Source organism: Hemiscyllium ocellatum, chromosome 12 (genome assembly GCF_020745735.1).
Source record: "Hemiscyllium ocellatum isolate sHemOce1 chromosome 12, sHemOce1.pat.X.cur, whole genome shotgun sequence".
Classification (NCBI taxonomy): Eukaryota; Metazoa; Chordata; class Chondrichthyes; order Orectolobiformes; family Hemiscylliidae; genus Hemiscyllium; species Hemiscyllium ocellatum.
This window is the reverse complement of record NC_083412.1, coordinates 38,022,202-38,043,311: the sequence shown is the minus strand read 5'-3', so window position 1 is coordinate 38,043,311 and position 21,110 is coordinate 38,022,202. Positions and strand designations below refer to the sequence as shown.

The 21,110-nt window shown below is 38.8% G+C and overlaps 1 protein-coding gene across 7 annotated transcripts in view; it reads right to left on the bottom strand.

Annotated features, from left to right (window-relative positions):
* dmd (dystrophin) overlaps positions 1-21,110 on the bottom strand; it is a 1,983,095-nt gene that overhangs the window by 1,171,095 nt on the left and 790,890 nt on the right. For all 7 annotated transcript variants that reach the window (XM_060833515.1, XM_060833512.1, XM_060833514.1 and 4 more), the window contains 2 exons: positions 9,032-9,133; positions 5,610-5,717 (listed from right to left, as the gene is read on the bottom strand). In XM_060833515.1, coding sequence (XP_060689498.1) covers positions 5,610-5,717; positions 9,032-9,133 — 210 coding nt within the window. The remainder of the gene's footprint in view (positions 1-5,609; positions 5,718-9,031; positions 9,134-21,110) is intronic.

The window sequence follows — 21,110 nt, the reverse complement described above, 5'->3', positions numbered from 1 at the left end:
CAGCCACACATGAGCACTCTTTGGCAAAACAGTCACAAGGTATCTTTGAGACAGGAGCCCTGGTTCACTTTTCCCCTCCGAAATCAAGGAATTTGTAAGCCCGGTGTTAGATCCATGACTAGGTACAAAACAAACATAATGATTAAAGAATTGAAAGGATAGTGAAATCCAACCCTTCATCTCTCGGGGCGAAGGTGAAAAAAAGGGTGGAAGCTTTGATATTGTTATAAGCTAGTTAGAGCCTAATTGGCGATTATATTTAGTTCTGGAAAAAGGCATTGAACTTGAAAGGGATGCAGCACGATTCGTCAGGATAAATTGTCACTAAAAGTGTTCTGTTATAACGGTTCCATAGACTTGACTTGCACTTCCACAAATATAACAAGTTAATAAATAACATAATGGCAGTGTCGAAATGATGACAAGATTTGACAGGCTAGCAAGAGAGAAATTATTTCCTTCAATGGGGGATACAAGCCTTAAAATTGGAGCTTGACTAGGTGTCGTATCCGAAATTACTTCTTCTCAAAAAGTGGGAATATGGATCACTCTCCCCTTCTCTAGTTTAGTATTGTGCATTTCAAACTGAGAATTTTAGAAAGGAAAACATTCATCCAGACAGCAATCAATATTAAATCTAGAATTTCACCGCGGCCATTCATTTCTATCATCCCTCAAAAAAAACAATCCATTGTTCCCAATTTAGATGAAGTAGTTGCAGCTTGTGCGATATTCTGAGAAGAGTAAAATCCATTCAGTGTCAAATATTCACGACACATTCTCTTAAAATCCCCTCTCAGGGAAGCCAGTCAGCTGAGAGAACTGAACCCAACCTTTGTACAATTCCATGTTTTGTTTGGGCATACACCTCCTAAAACCCAAAATCACAGCTGCACTATGAGGTGGAGATGTCGGTGTTGGACTGGGGTGAACAAAGGAAAAAGTCATACGGCACCAAGTTATAATTCAACAGATTTATTTGAAATCATGAGTTTTCAGGGGAAAACTCCTTCCTCAGGCGAAGTCAACTGCTTCTGGTGTCATGTGACTTCTGACGGTTTCACTAGTTAGAGACTCAAGTAATTCCAAAGTTTACTTGCAATTAAACTCAATTAATATATAATCAACATGTTCTACACGTTAGCATCCATAAAGGCTGAAATTTTGGTGTGTTGCTGAGTCCCATTGTCAGTCAGGGATGTTCCGTGGTGCAATGAGTAGCAACCCTGCTTCTGAGCCAGAAGCTCTGTTTTCAAGTCCCCGTTGGATTTGATGGCCAAGTATGTCTAAAACACGATGAAGCAGAGTGAGTATGGTCTTATAAATACTTCCTGAACGTGTCAATAGCAGGCAGTAAGAACCACAGGATGAAAAGTTGGGAGTCTACATCATTGTGATTCATTACTTCAGGCGACAATATGAAAAGTATTGCTGCAGCCACCCAGGCACCTTGGGGTCTGGTTAGCTCACTTAATGGGACAGACCGTGTGGACCAATTTCATGTCAACATGGAGCTCAATTCCACCTTTGATGGACTTGGGATCTGTTTCCCAGTCCCATCTGTAGGGAAGGGTACTGCCTACGGATTGGACCTGTCCTCCTCATGAAGGAAGAGCAGTCCATTAAGGCGGTCCATATCATTTTATTCAGGACAGAACTTTCCATTGCTAATTCAAAGGTTTCCCAGGAAGTCAATGATGATCCCTAGTTTCATTACATTTTCAGAATTTGCAGATAAAAGTAATCACACGTCTTTACTAATGAACAGCTCATCCATCAACCTGAAACAAGGAAGCAGTGCCATGAACTGCAAATCAATACAAGCTGCCAGCAGATTAACACTGTTCCGTCATCAGCTTTGCAAAAACAACATCACTCCTTTCCCTCCCTTCACAAAGTAATTACATATTCCCAATAAACTCATCACAAACTGCTAATCGACTTCCTCTCAATATAATAAGAAGTGTGAACTATTGTAAAAGTAGGGAAAAGACTATTTTCCCAAACTGTATATTCCCTCTCTCAACATCATCTCTTTTTCCTGTTTATTACCTCCACACTGAATGTGAGTGGAGGAGATGTTTTAACCCTGTTGGTCAGTCGTTATTCTGTTTCTCTCTCAATTTGTAAATCTCATTGGTTAAGGAGATACGCTGTTATTCTCCAAGAACTCAGATATTCTTTTGTCCTGAGCACACACACCGAAATATTGTAACCCACATACCTTTTAACTGAGTGAAGCAACAAGCCTAACAAAAAGGGCCCACACCAATGCACTTCCCTTCTACACCAAATTTAATATCATCAGAATTAACAGCAAGACTAGCTCTTCACAAACTAGATCATGCCTTCCCTGGTTGTAAGGCACAAACGTTTCTTCTTTGGTATTAGACTTGGGAGAACAGGACAGCTAGGACTCAAAAGGAAAATTACTTTGCTTGGCAAACTTCCTCACACTTTGAGAAGATGTGATCAATGAATTAGATACTAGCAACCCTCTTGATAAAGTCCGACATATGAGACCCACAATGAAAGTGAAACTCCTGTTTAACCAGGGTACAAGTCACGATGCATAAAATTGTGGTTAATAGAATGAAACAGGATTTGAGAGAGATGTCGGACACAATGTGATGCTCCAGGTCCAGAGACAGCAAGCCTGGAGGTGCAAAGTGAATTTAATTGGACAGGATGGTGATAAACCAAATCCCTGCTACCATTCCAACATTGTTCAAATTAGATTTTGAATGGGAAGGACCAAAATGCACCCTCTCATCATCATTTAAGGGCACCATTCTATGCGTGCTACAATAACATCAACTCCAGGTTGGACAAATAAGGAACAGTCAGGTGACCCAAGTGATGAACCAATTGTGATGGAATCCCTCAACCTGCAGTGATGTGTCTATGATCAAGATGGCTGGAATTTAGCGACTGCCAAGAGCTTCCTACATGGCCCCATTTCAGACTCCTCTGCTCCCTGTCCCCATGATTCCAGCCTCTGGTACCCCTTCAAATAACAGCATACCATTTCAATCAATGCTTCAAACATGCTCCAAAAAGAATATATGTACTGGAAATGTCTGATGGTACAAATTAGGAATGAAGACCACAGACTTTTGCTTGGGAGGGTGGAAGGAACTTGAATTAAGAAAAGTGAAATAATAAAATCTTGATAATTGGCAACCAGAGCATTATTAAGAAGAACTTTAAGGTGAGAGGAGAAGGATTTAAAAGGAAGGACCTTAAGGACAACTTTTTCCACACAGTGGGTGGGTCATATGTGGAATGAGTAAATGGTAAATGCATGTACAGTCACAACATTTAAAAGGCATTTGAACAGGTACATGAACAGGATGTGTTTAAAGAGATTGGGTCAAACATAGGCAAATGGGACTGGTTTGGTTTGGAAAAGCTGATCGGCATAGACAAATTGGGCCAAAGTGTCCATTTTTGTACGGTAAGGCTCCAAGTTTTTATGAGATGTGAGCATAGGGAGAAATTTCTTCAGTTATAGAGTGGTGAATCTGTGGAAATCATTGCCACAGAAAGCTGTGGAGTCCAGGTCATTGAGTATATTTATGACTGAGATAGATATGTTCTTGATTATCAAGGGTTATGGGGAGAAAGTGGAAAATGGGGTTGAGAAACTTATCAGCCATGATTGAGTGGTTGAACAGATGGGCTGAATGGCCTAATTTTGCTCCTGTCTTATGGTCTAATGGAGGGGGCAAACTGCCTTTTTGATCTCCTGCTGATCCATGTGCTGTCAGTACATCCACAGTGCTATTAAGGAGTTCCAACATGTTGATTAAGCAACTGTAAAGGAACAATGATATAGTTTCAGCCAAGATAGTCTGTGACATGGAAAGGAACTGGCAGGTGGTGGCGTTCACACATCTATTCTGCCCTTGTTTTCTTCCCAGTAAAGATCATGACTTTGGAAAATACTGCCAAATAAACTGTGGTCATAATTCACTAAAAATGAGAATATATTTGGAAAATTGAGGTACACTACAAATACAATCATGAAAACAAGGATTTTGAATGCTTTTAAACATCACACTGGCTGAATTAGTTTTGTAAGGACCAGTTTTGATGGGTCAGTGACGTTTAGTCTTTGACAGTTATACTTTGATTGATTTGGAGACGCCGGTGTTGGACTGAGGTATACAAAGTTAAAAATCACACAGGTTATAGACCATCAGGCTTACTTGGAAGCATTAGCTTTTTTTTATTGGAATGGCTTTAAAGAATGAAAAACATATTTATTTCATAAATCCCTGCAGAAAAGTGGTACTAAAAGTGATTTTATTTTACTGTTATAAGGTCAGTCTAGCTTTGTTTACGTCAAGCAGGCTCCTGATGATTTCATCAGATGGAATGAATCTTGCATTTAAATTAATACAACAATGACACTTGTTGGTTTATATTTTGCAGGGTCACGGATCGTAGATCAAAGCAGGGATTTATCATAAGGTTAGTTTGTGTTCCCTTCGAGAGCTGAGAAGAAGAAAAGATGTTTTTATTCTGAAACAAATAGGTTTGGGAAAGTCAAATGGAGTTACTCTTTCCCAAACAAAGAACAATAGCTCCAGGGTCTGCAAACAGGACAAAGGCTGCTTAGGTACAAAAGATCCAGCTGTGATGGATGAAAGAAAATAAATGGAAAATGAGTAACCGACCGTAAGACCACAAATCTATAAGACCTAGAAGTAGTCCATTCAGCCAATGAGATCATGGCTGCCCTGATAATCCTCAACACCATTGTCCTGCCTTATCCTGTAACCCTAGATCCCTCGTTGATTAAAGATCTGTTTCTGTCTTGGACATTCTTAAGAACCCAACCTTGATAGTTCTCTACTGGAAAGAGTTACACATATTTGTTGTGATCAGAGAAGAAACTTCTCCTAATCCTATGCAAGTGATTCTTCACTCTGGTTCTCAGCTCTCCCAAATGGAGGATCAACTTCTCATCATCGACACTTTCCAGCCTGGCAAGGATTTTGTGTTTCAGCAACGTCCCCTCTCATTCTTCTCAATTCCAATAAGTAAAAGTCCAACCTACTCAAACTCTCACCATAAGAAAATCCCTTCCTACTTAGAATCACCAAGTGAATATTATCTGGATGACCTCCAATGCCAATGTAACTTTTTTTTTAAATATAAAGGGACCAAGACGGTTTGCAGTATTCCAGGGATGGTGTGAATAAAGCCTTGTATAGTTTAAGCTAGAACTTCCTATTTTTATACTCTATTTCCTTTGAAATAAAGGCCAACATTTAATTAACTTTCCTACCCCTGTGTAACTTTTGTGATTTACACCAGGTCCTGCAAATCACTCTGTGCCCAGCTTTCTTCAGTCTATCCTCATTTTTAAAAAAATTGAATAGTTATATTATTTTCAAAGTACAAAAACAATAAAAGAAGAAATACTGAGAAATTAATTTGATAATGTGTAATTTAACATTGGCTAAGGGCATTTAGTAATATGAGTTTGTCTGACCCAAATCGTCAACTTGGAGTATTCATTACAAGGCTACCAACTTACAGGGATAATTATTATCTGATCATATTATTAAAAGACCACTTTGAAAAGCTATTACACTTACCGCTAACTTTCGCAAATTAGCAACCATCTCATTCTGGTCTTTGAAACCAGTTGTCTGAATCTTTTCCACCGATTCCTCCTTCTCCATCAACCATGCATCAAACAGGGACTAAAACAAATTGGAAGGTTTATGTTAAAGACCTTGCTTTTCAAATTGAGGCGATGAGAACACAAGCAAGAACAATTTTTAAGTTAGACTTGCTTCTCAAACCATGCAGAAACCAGATCAGGCCAACAATTGTTGAAACAATATCTTTCTACTGAAGTAGTCCTTCAAAACCAGGAATGACTTGCTTTCAACTCCAATTCCAGGCCTCTGAGAAGGTCAATAAGTCTGAGATCTCTCGATGTGGAAAAGTGTTAGCATTTTGAATGATGCAAATCTCTGGCCATTGATCAGAGTCAATGATCGGATAAGGTGTTTTGCTATGGAAACCCATTGGAAAGGAGTTCAGTCTCCTGGATGTTCCGTAAAAGTCCATTTTCACATACATTTCAGTGAAGGAGCTCAGTTTCTGAGAGGTCATACATTTGCATCACCTGCAGACTGAACGTCTATGACTCCTAATATGCTCTAGACTGTGTATGGGTTAAGCAGTGCTGGGTTCAAAGAATTTAACTGTGGCTTATTACCCATCAGTTTTCATGCTTCAGCCATCATCAGGAAAATTTAATCACAATCCTGTAAATACTCCATTTAGTTTTAACCATCTCCTCAAGAAAGAGGTGAAACTACAGATCTGGCACAGGACAGAAGGATTGAGTATTATCCCTAATGTTGTAAATTTATAGCTTTATCAATGCCAATATCATAATATTCCAAATGCAATCTGACCAGAACTTTATACAGCCTCAACAGTACATTTTTGCTCTTGTATTCTTGCCCCCTTGAAATGAATGCCAATGAGCCTGCATGTTAACCTTACAAGAATCCTGTACTCGGTCTTCTAAGGCCCTTTGTGCTTCAGATTTCTGAAATATTTCCTCAGAAAAAAAATAGTCCACATTTCTGTTCTTCCTCCCAAAGTACATAATGTCACACATTTGCACATTCCATCTGCCACTTACTAGCCTATCCAAATAGTTTTGCAGCCTCCCTGCTTCCTCAACACTGCCTGTCCCTCCACCTATCTTAGTGTGATCTTCAAACCTAAAGACAATGTTCTCAGTTCCTGCACCCAGATCATAAATGTATCAAGTGAATAGTTGTGGTCTCAACACTGATTGGTGCAGAATTCGACAGATCATTAGCTGCCATTCCAGAAAATACCCCATTATGCTGACTCTCTGCCATCTGCTAGTCAGCCAAACCTTATCCATGCCAGTACCTTACCCCGAACTCCCTGGATTCTTATCTTATTCAGCAGCCTCATCTGATGCACTTTGTCAAAGGCCTTCTGGAAATCCAAATTGGATATGTATTTAAGTTAGCTTGCTGAGCTTGAAGGTTTGTTTTCAGACATTGTCATACTAGGTAACATCATCAGTGAGAGTCTCCGATGGGACACAGGTGGTATGCCCCACCTCTCTAATTATCAGTCTTGACTCCTTAAGGTGGGTGATGTCATTTCCGTTTTTTTTTCAAGGGAAGGTAGATAGGATCTAAATTGATGTGTTTATTGATGGATTTCTGGTTAGAATGCCATGTGTCTAAGCATTCTCGTGTGTGTCTTTGTTTTGCCTATCCTAGGATGTGTATGTTATCCCAGTCAAAGTGGTGTCCGTCTTTGTCTGTATGTGCAGAAACTAGTAATAGTGGGTGGTGTCTTTTGGTGGCTAGTTGGTGTTCATGTATCATGGTGGCAAGTTTCCTGCTCCTTTGTCTGATGTAATGTTTTTTAACATTTCTTGCATGGTATCTTGTAAATGACATTAGTTTTGCAGGTAGTATCTAATGGATTCTTTAGGAAACATACAACAGCATCAAGAATATCCTAACAGGCATAAAATTCACAAAAGAGAAGGAGAACAACAACAGACTCCCATTCCTAGATGTGACAGTTGACAGTACAGTTATCGGAGAGCTTCAAACCAGCATCTACAGAAAGACGACCACACATGAGCCAAATACTTAATTTCAGAAGCAATCCTCCCAACACGCACAAACAGAGCTGCATCAAGACATTATTTCAATGAGCTACATCAAACTGCAGCACCCAAAAACTACAAAAAGCAGAAGAAAAATATCTATGCGATGTTTTCAAGAAAAACATGAACCCAATAAACATAATCCACCGATTCCTCAGAAACAAACCCAAACAAGCAGACACAACACAACCAAAAACTATAGCCACATTACCTTACATCAAAGATATATCACAAACAACTTCCGAACTACTTTGCATCATGCTAGCCCACAAACCTACCTACACACTTAAACAGTGCTTAATGAACCTAAAGAATTTATTAGGTACTATTACTAACTCACATACTGATCATCAACCTGAGCTGCAAATCTTCTCAAAAATCACAAATTCAAATAGGATGTTGTGAAACTTCAAAGGGTTCAGAAAAGATTTACAAAGGTGTTGCCAGGGTTGGAGGTTGTGAGTACAGGGAGAGGCTGATTAGGCTGGAGCTGTTTTCCCTGGAGAGTGTTGGAGACTGAGGGGTGACCTTATCCTGGATAGGAGAAATAGATAAAGTCTTTCCCTGGGGTGGGGGGAGTCCAGAACTAGAGGGCATAGGTTTAGGATGAGAGGAGAAAAAAGTTAAAGAGACATAAGGGGTGACTTTTTCACATAGAGGGTGGTGGCATGTATGGAATGAAATGCCAAAAGAAGTGGTACAATTACAACATTTAAAAGGCATCTGGATGGGTGTGTGAATTCGAAGGGTTTATAGGGATATGGAACCAAGTGCTGGCAAATGGGACTAGATTAAGTTTGGATATCTGATTGGCATGGACAAAGTGGACTGAAGGTTCTGTTTCCGTGCTGCACATCTCGATGATGTCCACTGGTTCTCCTTTGTGCAACTTCATTGCCTCCTCAGAAAACTTTAACAGATTCAGTCAGCATGATCCTCTCCACTTGAAGGGGGTGTGCAGGCTCTGCCCTATTTTACACACACTTTCAAATACTTCTAAGTTTCATCCTTAATAATGGACACTAAAATCTTAATGATGACCAAGGTCAGGCTAACTGACCTATAATTTCCTCACTTCTGCCTCCCTCCTTTCTTAAAACAAAAGTCTTATTTTGCTGCTCTGAACTTAATTTAGCTTTGCTAAGACTATCAATGGCTTAGCTGACATAAAAAGAGCTGTATAGTTACAGCTCTAAGCAAGGTAGCAAGATTGACCACAGCCAATATGAAAAAACTGGTCACTTCAAGGCATTTAAATGAGATTTTCTTACCAAGAATTAACTTCAATGTGAACTAAGACTGAACACTCGCAAGGTAATTGTTAGTGTGAGCTACCTGTTCTTCAGTGAAGTACTGCCATTTAAAAAGTATCTCTTGCAATAATACCCAACGCTCTTCAGTCCATTTGCATATAGCTGCCCATCTCTCTCCAAGAATCTGCAACACAAACAGATTGTTAAAGGCATTGATTAAAGAAGAATATTTCAAAGTTAAGATACTTTCCCAAGTCAAGAGATTCCACTTTATATTAAGTTCCATTATGTAGGTCACTAATGCTTTAGATTTGCTGTATTGATTTGTGGGGTCAACCCTAACACTGACCACAGTCACCAGAACAGACAAAAGCACTGCATTCGTCTGGGGACTCCTGGTCTCAGTATACATAAGAGTTTTCGACTGCTTTGCTTGGGAACTAGTTCTGCCTCACCTTAAATAAGATTCTTCATGAGTAGGGGAAAGTCTGCAGTAAGGAGATTACTATAATCTTCACAATGGAAGAAGGTTTCAGTCAATCCAAAACTAGAGGGCACAGGTTTAAGTTGAGAGGGGAAAGTTTAAAATGGGACCTGAGTAACAACTTTTTTCCAGACAGAAGGTGATACATATATGGAATGAACTGCCAGGGTAAATTGTAGATGCAAGGACAATGATAATATTTAAAAGACCTTTGCACAGACACATGAACAGGAAAGGATTAGTGGGATATACGCCAAACATAGGCAAATGAGACAGGTCCAGTTTAAGAAACCTGGTCAGCATAGACGAGTTGAACTCGAGGGTCTGTTTCTATGTTGTGTGACTCCATGATTCTTAATCAGACACAATATGTGGTGATGGAAGGGGTAGGGTTCTGGCATTTGGGCCAGAATTGAGGGATGAACCCTGACAGTGAAGACAGACAGACTTTTAATATAATTTAGTGAATCATTTGAAAAGAATTCCTCCAAAGGAGTTGGGTGACTACAACTCACGTTTTCCAACTATGCCAGTGAAAAGGAGAACTGACACCAACCAGAGATATCTTTCACTGGCACTTCTCAGGTCATCAGTGGGGATCTCAACAATGTTCTGGGACCAAACTACCCACCTACTCCCAGTCCCCAACTAATACCAAAGACTGGTCGAATATGTATACACCCTGATCTTGGGTAGAATGGCAGATCTTTGCTCTGGTTTATACAACTAAGAAAAACATAGAAATATTATAACTTTGTTAGTGATACAATTGTTTTTGAAGCACTGAGCAGGTCCTAGAAGTAGTTTGATGTACAGTGTAAAGGGAAAAGCAAAGATCATGAGGAACTTTAGCTAAACACTATTGTTTCCTTTAGTTGTTAACAATTCTCCATTCTTCGAGATTGTTTTTTTTTAAAAGAACAAAATGGAACTTTATTGCTCACAACTCCAATTCTCTGGGAATGCTTTACTCATCAAATATTGATAATCTATCAAAAAAAAGTTAAGAAACCAACTCAAAATTTACATTTCATATATTTACATTTTCAGGCTTTTTTTTTATTTTGCTGAACAAAGGTTCCTCTTTAGCAAATGAAATAACACCACAAGGTAGACAATAATATGAATTCCTCATCAGTATTTACATGATATTACAACAGCTTTGAGAGGTCAAAGGCATAAGTATTTTAGAGTACAGGCTGTATTTAAGGCACTAATACACATCTGCAAATAATAAATAATGGAAAGCACAGGTATATACAAATCAAGATGAAAAAGAGGTTTCCCCAAGGTGGCCTGACATGGAGATCAGCTACTTGATGTGAAACAGCATGCCGAATATTTGCATAATTACAAGCCAGATTTAGGGCCAATGAATGCTTGCCAGTACATAACCTGAGGCAGAGTGCCACACCCCCAACCCCATGCTCCTTAAATAACAATTCTGTGGAATGACTACCAGGTACATGGACAGTAACTCAGAGGTAACTGATTAGAATGGTAAACCTCAGGAAAATACCACCACCAGCCTGCTATCTGGCAAATGTGTGCTCAGGAACACATATGGTTCCGATTGGTGTCCCAAAGCTCTCAGAAAAGCCCTATATATTAATTTTATTTCCCTCCCTATAGATGTAACTAGATCTCCATATTTCCAGCATTTTGTAGCCTTCTGTAGTCTTTGTGGATTACACAGCATTGTCTGTTACGGGAGTAAGCTATACAAATGAAAAATTCTCCAGGTTCAATTCCTGGAATACATACATGCCAATGTCAGTACTTCACAGACTCTCATCAATTACTAAATCATGCTGCTTTAATCAAGATTTCCTGATCAAAATCAGGACAATTCAACACAATCCATTCCTTCTGAAGGTCACCTTAGAATACCTTGCAGTTCTCTCTGTACTCTATGGAATTTGCGCACAATCACCTGTCTAATGTTTAGCACTCAGCAGCCAGTGGGAATATGGAAAATTGCTCTCCACAGTGACCCATTACTTACAAACTGTCAGCTTTTCATATCAACAACCGACACTTGCATAGGTGTGTTAGCACTCGCTGTCAAATGCAAGACTAGCTTACAGTGAAATGGCACCAAGTGACATGTAAGAACTTCAAACCTTCTGGAGATACACTGCTTTTGCTAACCATGCACATTACATTGGAAAAACTAAATAAACAAAATATATCAAAGGGACTTGGGCAACAGACAATCAGGTAGTGTGCTGATCTGGAATAAAATAGACAATCAAGGATCAGATGTGAACATGTCAACCAGCAGCTCTTGGCTGTAGCTTTCAATGACAGTGGGGGTGGTGAGATTGCCAATGACTATACAGAACAGCACAAAGAACCATTGTTTCATCTAAAGCTGCCATTATGAAGTTACTGGGTGGGGATATGTGTGAATACGCACTATACAAAGATCATCTAGAATACATTGCTGATTTTTATCCACGAAGTGTGATGTTGAAATTTTTCTTTTCCGTGTGGGACTTCTCTCTGGTTCAGTATTGTCAGTGCTTCCTATAAGTTGATCCCACATGTACATATTTTTTAATAAACCGATTCAGGAAATACTTGTGACACACATCTGAAGCAGGTGGGACTTGAACCCGGACCTAGAGGTGGGGACACTATCACTGCACTACACACTCTCTCCAGATGAATTCTTTTTTAAAGACAATCTGTTCAATCTGTTCAGATATGTTATGGGACACCACTGGAACAAATAAGGCTTTAACCTAGACCTTTTGGCTCAAAGGTATGGACACTACCACTCTACCCTAGAGCCACTAGATGTTAATCCTATCAAGTCAATGTAAGCATATACAGGATGGCATTGATTGGCCAGTTACTTGAGCGAGTATACAGAGAAACTCCCTATCACTACAGTCTGTTCTGCTATAACATGGTAATTGAGTTTTCACATGACGTCATGCAATACAAATAATGGGGCAATGGGAAAAAACAGGGTTAGGGCAAACCACGAAAAATAACAGTAAAAATTGAAACAAAAATAATAGTTAGCCTCACATAAATTACAGAACAGTCTAAGTAAATGTTAAAATCATACACTTTAATGAAATAATATAGTAAATTTAACACTATAAGGGGTTTCAGAGTTTGCTGAGTTGCAGCTGAGATCTGCATTAAAACAGGAGCTGAGGATCATCATCAGCATAGACATTACTTTCAGGTGCAGCTCTGGGTGCAAAGTTATAAAAAAGAAAATATTTAGACCAGAAGTGGATCACTGTCGTTCATTGTCCTCAGACTGTTTCTTGGGGGCTGGCTTAAAAAAGGTATCTTGATTTTACTGCTTTGCTATCTTTCTTCTTACATGAAGAAGTTGATCATAGGGTGCTACATAAGATTTTATGCCATGAACTGCTATCCAGCTGTGTTCTGCATTGTGGTCATTGTCCTCTAAGAGCTGCAACTGCTTCTCAATTCCCCTCAGGACAGAAGACAAAAGAGAGGTAGAAAGCTCTTGTGATGCTGTATCCTGGACTTCATCGTCTTCATCTCCAGCTTCAGTTTCCCCCACAGCAACAAGTTGTAGATCAGCTGCAGAGAGATCTTCACAATGGGGCTCAAGCAGCTCCTCGACATCCTCAGCTCCACTTGTTCAAATACAACTTGCTTTGCAAGAGTGACACAATGTTCTATGATTGCTGGAAGCTCCTCTGATGGTTCAATGCCTTTAAAATCATAAAGAAAATCTCAGAGCAGCTTCCACCAAACTGAATGCAAGCAGTCCTTACTAATATCACCCCAGGCCATCACAATGATGTCAATAACATGCTTAATGTTAAAGCTCTTCCAAACTGAAGGAGACTGTCCTTATTATCCCCCTCAGTAGCTGCAATTAGCTTCCTGAATGTGCGCCTTAAATAACAAACTTTAAAATCTGCAATTGAATCCTGGTCCATGGATTGACTGCGAGAGGTTGTGTTCAGATGTAGAAATCGCACTTTGATGTTTTCAGAAAGCTCAGCAGTGGTGGGAGGATGGCTTGGTGCATTGTCCAGAATGAGGAAAATCTTGAAATCTCAATTTTTTCTCCTGCAATCATTTCTAAACCATCATCGCCACCTTCAACAATAAGGTCAGAAAAAATTTCCCGATCATCCAACCTTGTTTACTTCACCTGAAGTAAACACTTAGAGCAGGCCTAAGGTAAATGGGTATGGAAACTGGAGTTCACGTTTTAAAAAAGTCATTCCCCAATTCACTAGTCATTTTACAGCCAAATTGCATTGACGAAATGCGTGTTATGAAAGGATGACCTATATAGTGAAGTGAAGTGCAGTCAAGAAATGTATATCTTAAATGTTTCACTCTGTGGATAAATCTATCTCAAGTAAAGACTGCCCTTGGATTCTTCCTTCACCAATGAGTGACCTGGAGTATACATTAGAAAAGAAATTCCAATAAGACTTAAACACTTGATGTTAACTTGTGTGACTGCACAATCTTAGAGATGGAGAAATACTCCTCCTTGATACAATCTGCACACTGCAGATGACTATCCCAGAAGTGGTTTAATTTTGCAGAATACAAATTACTGAATGAAAATAGCAAAATTCAAGTTGTTTTTCAATATTTCCTATACTCTCAATTGTATATGAAAAATAGCAATAACAATTTGTTATTCTAAGTAACTGACACAATATTTATTTGTTTCTTTTCCGATCAGCAATCAACCTACCTTAATTATTTATTCTTATAGCTTTTTTTAAAAAAGAAAGATCTGATGGACACTGAACATGGATCTTCATTTTCTTCCCTTATGGTTTATTTTGGAGCAAAGCATTAGCTACTCCTGTCTGAAATCTCTGACAAACTCAAATGAATCAACATACCTCAATCCAATTAGCTATGAATCATCATGGACTGAATATCTAACTTTCATCATTCAAAGGAACAGATTGCATCTCGTTCGTACTGGAATGTGTCATGCAGGCTGTGATCTTATATGATTGCAGAATGGCACAGGATTCAGAGAAGACTAATTTGCATAGTTTTAAAGATTTTTATGTGACACTTCCAACCTCATGCCTTTGCAACTCTCCAACAATAAACTCAATGTTATCAGGGTATGACTAAAGCATGACCTTTATCAGAGATGTGCACTCCAGTTCCAGATTTCTCAACAGGACATAGAAAATCATTAAACCTGATTTTCTAATGAGGAAAGAAGGTTAGGTATTTTACTGTACAACACTCTCTTTGAGATCTTCATTAATGAATTTGAATTTCACTGTAAAAGCAAATCAGTGTATATATGTTTTGGGTATTTGCAAAGTATTTCAGCAATCTATTCACAAGAATTTTGTGTTGTCTATAGACTCACTTGGACAGCTGCTGGGGACAACTGGCACCTGGCGGGGTGGCACAGTGAGTCAGTGGTCAATATTGCTGCCTCACAGTGCCAGGGACCCAGGTTCGATTCCAGCATCAGGCGACTATCTGTGTGAAGTTTGCACATTCTCCCCATGTCTGCGTGGGTTTCCTCCCACAGTCCAAAGATGTGCAGGTCAGGTGAATTGGCCATGCTAACTTGCCCATAGTGTTAGATTAATCAGTCAGAGGGAAATGGATCTGGTTGGGTTACTCTTTGGAGGGTCGGTGTGGATGCATTTGGACAAAGGGCCTGTTTCCACACTGTAGGGAAGCTAATCTAACTAGCATTTTCTAATTATTGTATTAAACTGGCTATCACTCAGGTTTGTGGAACAAGTTCCCAAGGTGGTGAAAGGTGCTTTCATCTTTCTAGTCTTCTTCATACAAAGACAACAAAATTACAGTGTGGGCCAAGGTTATGGCATTCAACATTGAAACACTTCTGCTTCCTGGTTCACCATATGCACTGTTGCAATAGAAGGGCTTCTTCCAGCCGTTAAATCAGATTCAGAGCTACTTATCCCTCAATTAATTATGCAATTTAGTTCTTGTACCTGTATACATTAGGCTATGTTATACATAGTATGCATTACCTTTTGAAGATATGAAAATCAACCTCAATATTTTCAGAATGAATTAATCTTGCTTCAAAGCCATAATAAAACAAAAAGCTTCATGATGCTGGAGAACAGACTGCAAAAACTCCTCAATTTACTCAGCCTCCTTCAGTAAAAAAGCTCACATCTTCAATACTCAGGATCTTTTTCAGAAATTTCCAATTCGGAGCTGCAACAAAAACGTGCTCTTGTACATTTTTGTTGCATTATACATAATGGGATATCGGACAGCCCAAAATTACAAAAACAATCTTGTCACAGTGAACTCTCAATTGAATTACACATTTTGATGTGTCATTGGCCAGGTTTCAGGATCTCAGTTTTCCAAGGAAATCAAGCCGATCTGTAAATAGTTATTCCAAATTCCGGGAATGTCAAACAATAATAAAATCTTAACTCAAATCACCTTAATGTGTTGGCCCTAGGCAGAGATCTAAATTCAAGGTGAGTCTGGAATTGTCAGATTTTTTTTCTCATTTTTGGATAACCGTGTATGTTGGCATGTGTGAAAATAAATTCACTGACCAGTCTCAAATTTGAAAGATGGCCTCATGTGTGGGAACAACTTATATTGATACAATGATGCAGCTGAATCATAGTATTTGTCAATCTTCAAAAGAATAAGGGAATGATATTGTCACTGAAACATCTCAATCGTGTACAGTAAAACAAAGAACTGAAGATGCTGGAAACCTGAAAAAGAAACAGAAATTGCTGGAGAAACTCATCAGGTCTGGCAGCATCCGTGGAGAGAAAGCAAAGTTAACGTTTCGAGTTCAGTGACCCTTCTTCAGAACTCAACTCTCAGAATGGTTACCATTCAATCATTAACTCTGTTTTCTCTCCATCTTAACTGTGTGCTTTTCCTACTTGCAGATGACTTTTTGAAGTCAATTTTCATCTTTGCCATTTGATTTAAATGGAAGATAAATTTCATGCAGGTTCTATAACAGGTCATTGATGAGCTCCGCTCAAGTGGACAAAAATGAAAGTTATTCACTTCCTTCATGGTGTTTGCACTCAATAGCAAAGCTGCTCTGTTAACTATCAGTTACTGAATCATTAGCAAATGGATGCATTGAAAACCAAACTGATCTTTATTACTTCCCATGTTGAATATCAACTCAGTGGCATTAAAGTCAGAATATCACCATTTAATATTGCACTGAGTCATAACAAACATCTACTACTAGAGCCACATTATAAAACCTGACATGTAAAGAAGGCAAACCATGTTCCCAAATCAGATTTTTTTTGATCTCCATCAAGTTGTCTTTTTAAGGAAACCTACATCAGTAATGAGGGGAACATTGGCACAGCATTAGGAGGTTCAGACATTTGATTTGTTCACAGGAAAAGAAATGGAAACTCCGCAGAGATGTTATCAGCAGATTTCTTCTCCTGTCCCACTTTCTGGAAACATCCAGCAGGAATAAGACTTCAAAGGTTTCATGAATACACAGCTTTTAACAAAATAAATGAAAGGGGAAACATAGTTTGACTAATCATTAAATATTGCTTTAATAACAAAGTAGTTTTGTCTGTAGCATGGAATTAAAAAGAAAAGCTAGTTAAATTGACAATGTACGCCTTTTAAATGTTTAAAGCAATCAGTGCATGAATATTTTCCTAATTATTTTGGTTGAATTATTCGTCACATTCTTCAGTGAGCATTAATTGAGAGGCATATTGAAGGAGAAATTGCAATTTTGCATTTAGTGCAAAGGATGATCTGGTGTGCACTGAAGGTATGTAAATTATTTTACGGATGAGCAAACATCATAAACAAGGAAGTCTTCTGCTTAGCAGTTAATAACAAATCTAAAACCAGCATACTAAACTGGTAGGGAAATTGAGTCAATATGATATAACTACAGCCTCAGCTTTTACATTGTCAGTCACCTCCAATATGAAAAAGACCAAATCTGACTAAACAATGCCCTGTATTATTCTGAAAAGCTGATAGAACTTTACAAGACTTTAAGAACAAGAAAAATCAGTAAGTCAAAGACTTTGATAAGATCAAACACACACAGCCATATTCCCAGCACATCTCTCAATTCTCTGTCTCGAGAAACAAATCTCAGTATCACTTTCTTAACTTTGCCCACCTACCTGTGCTTTTCCTTAGTAGCCTATTTCATAACACTATTGTCCATTCAACCTGACTTCAAATCTTGTTTCTGACTTCCATGGGTCATAAGAACTTGGAATAGGAGTAAGACATACGGGCTCTCAAATCTGTTTGCTATTTAATAGAATAAGGATGACCTATTTCAATTCCATTTCCACCCTATCCCCATATCTGCATGGTGGCATCTAATACTGTAATTGTTCAACATTTTAAATAATGAAGGGCTTTTACCCTGATGAAGGGCTTTTGCCTGAAATGTCGATTCTCCTGCTCCTCGGATGTTGCCTGACCTGCTGTGCTTTTCCAACACCACACTCTCGACTCTAATCTCCAGCATCTGTAGTCCTCACTTTTGCCTACTGTAAATAATGTGCTTGAAGAAAACATCTTGAAGAATTTGAATTAGGCCACCTGAAAGTATCCTCCCTCTGTGATCACTTCATTAATTCACTCTGTGATCTGCAGCTGTTAATTGGGCTGACACTTGGCGATCACTGCAGAATATGACATGTCTCAGTACCTGTGGACTCAGTAGAAATTGGCTTTATTAAAATTCAGGTTTAATTAACTTGTATGGAACTTGCTATTGTAATGAATTCAGAATGATACTAAAAAAAAACGATCTCCTTGAAGGCACTGTGACGGACTTGAACATCTATCCTTTTGCAGATCCTGAGAATTTCAACATTACATAACTCTCTTGGGAACTTGTAGCAATGGCTATTATTGGAACAGTTGCAAATGGTTACTGTGATTACTTTCTGGAATATATCTTTCTATTTGTTAAAGAAGAGAATACAGAGTCTACTTAGACTGAAGTCGTTGTCTTTTCTGTAAAGAAAAGCCCCATCAAAGCGTTCTCAGGATGGAATTAAATAAATGGTTGCTACATTGATGTTGGGCAGTAGAAGATGAGGAGGAATGACTCAGCAGGACTTCAAAGCCTGTTTTGTATTCCAACAATGTTTTCTTTATTTTAAAGAATCTGCAGCCAATTTGTAATTAGCTATTTTGCATCACTGCGAAAACTATGTTGTCATTTAGACGATAAATATTATCACTGCCCCTGATAACCAAACCATCAAAAGTAAGCTTTGCTTTTATAACATAAAACAAAGAACTGCGGATGCTGGAGATCTGTGAAGTGTTCTTCAGTTCTGAGCGGTTTATCAATCCTGAAGAAGGCTCACCAGACCTGAAACATTAACCCTCTTTTCTCTCCACAGAGCAAGCCAGAATTGCTGAGCTTCTCCAGCAATTTCTGTTTTTGTTTTGATTTTTCAAAGCTGGTTTGTTATACAAATTGTTAGGTACTGGCTATCGTGGACTCAATACAGCAAAAACATTATCGTGTCATTGCCTTTTTGCATTGATTCTTGACACAGTTCTCAATCAAAGCAGGTTGAATCTGGAATTAAATGCGGCAATGCTCATTTTCTTAAGTTTAGTTCATGCACACAGATATTGCTACATTAAGCAATTCTCTGCAGAAATGCAGGTACTTCCACGAGAGCTCTCTGATTTTCAAACAAAACCTTTGCTTGTAAAGAGGTTTCAAAATGATGCTGTTTTATGGACCATGCCAAACCCCCTTCATATATATCAAGGCGATTGCCTCGATCCTAATTTCTATCTTATTCTAAGGCAAGTGCAAATTGCTGTGTTCCACGGGTAATTCATTTGGTTACACAGCTCGACTTTAAGCAAAACAACTTTATTTTTACCCGACAGTTAAAATTCAAACAAAAGAAAGAGGAATTGGCATAACTTTACTCCGTTAGACAACTTAACTGAAGAATAGATTATTTAACTAGGAAACAGCAACTCTTCCAATATAGTAACATCTCCCAAACACAGCCTTGGCAAAGGCAAATTCAGTGAACCAGTGGTGTTTCTTCAGGCCAGGAGGACAGAACACCACGAAAACATTCTTTTGCCATAGCTTCCAATAACAAACTTCAAAACCGTAGCAACTGTTAAAATCTAAATTAAAACCCCAGATCTGTGGGAGCTTGACCCTATCCATTCATGCTGCTTCTATTGGTGCAATTTAAAACAAAATCCCAAGGCATCACACGCTGTTTATTTTTGTGGTCTGGACCTGACAGCTCACTAACAGCTATTCCTCCTCCCAGGCTGACCTTTAACTAATCCTTTGACTATCCAACTGTTTTTCTCTCTCTTTGGCTCTATCTCTATCTACCGTTTACTTCTCCAACCACCCACCTGTACCCCAAGTTATCTTCTGGATAAATTCAAACCTTTTCCTAATTACCATCAGTTCTGAAGGAGAGAGACTAGAGGCGCAAATTTAACTGGTTTCTCTCCACGGATGTTGCCAGACCTGCTGAGCTTTTCTGTTTTGTTACAATCTGTACAACTTTTCTGACAATGCATGAGAAAATAAGCTGTGAGGAGGACACAAAGGCCGCACTGGGATATAGGCAACTGAAAAGTCAGCAGGCATTAAACTGACATATCGACTATAATATTAGGTCATAGACTTTGGCAAGAGGAATCAAAAAGCAGAATATTTTTAAGAGACTCGTAAATTTTGGTCTTTACTCAAGGGAATTACTTAACAGATGCAACAAGCAATCAGGAGGACAAATTTATGACAGCTTTTTCTTGCACTATACGTTGTATTATGAAGTTGAAGGAAGACTTGCTGCAATTATGCATGGTTCGCAAGGCCACAACTATCGCAGTGTACACCACTCTAGCCCCATTGCCTGAAGAAGGATATACTCGTTTTCAAAGGGAGCAATAAAGTTCACTAGACTGACTGTTAGAAAGTTGGGCTGCAATATGGGGAGAGATTAAATAGAATGGGCATAAAGTTCACTACAGTTTAGAGTCTGATTGATAACTTATTCTTAGCTATAACTTTCTCACAACATTCAAATGGGTAGATGCTGAGAGATTGTTTCTATTTGTTCAAGGATCCAAATCCAGGGGAATTGTTTCAGATAAAGGAGTGAGCAGATAGAACTGTGGTGAGCAGATGTGCCTTCACTCAGAAGACTGAATGTCATTGGTATTCACTACTGCAGTGGACCGCAGATGTTCAGTTGGTGAGAATGTTCAACTGTGAGATCAATAGACAAAGGGGATCTAAGGATATGGGGATAGGTCAGGAAACTGAAGTTAACCTTGAAGTTTATACAAACTTATTGACTGATGGAGTTGGCTCAATAATATGGCCTACGCCTAACCATTTTTTCTTATGTTTACATTAACTTCAGGAATGTTAACAGCTCAAGAACAGTCCGGACTATGACATGAAGACAGGAAGCAAGCCTGAAAGTGCAACACAGTGCCGACTTTTCAGCAGTTACTGATACCTGCACTTACAAAACAGCTCAACTAGCCAATGCCAGATTTGTACCAGATTTGTAGGCATGACCGAAGTCTGATGCACTAGATTTGTTTTCTAGAAGGTTGGCTATTCACATCACCATCACTGCAATAAACTCCAATGTGTAAATTTCAATATACCATAAACACAGCTTTT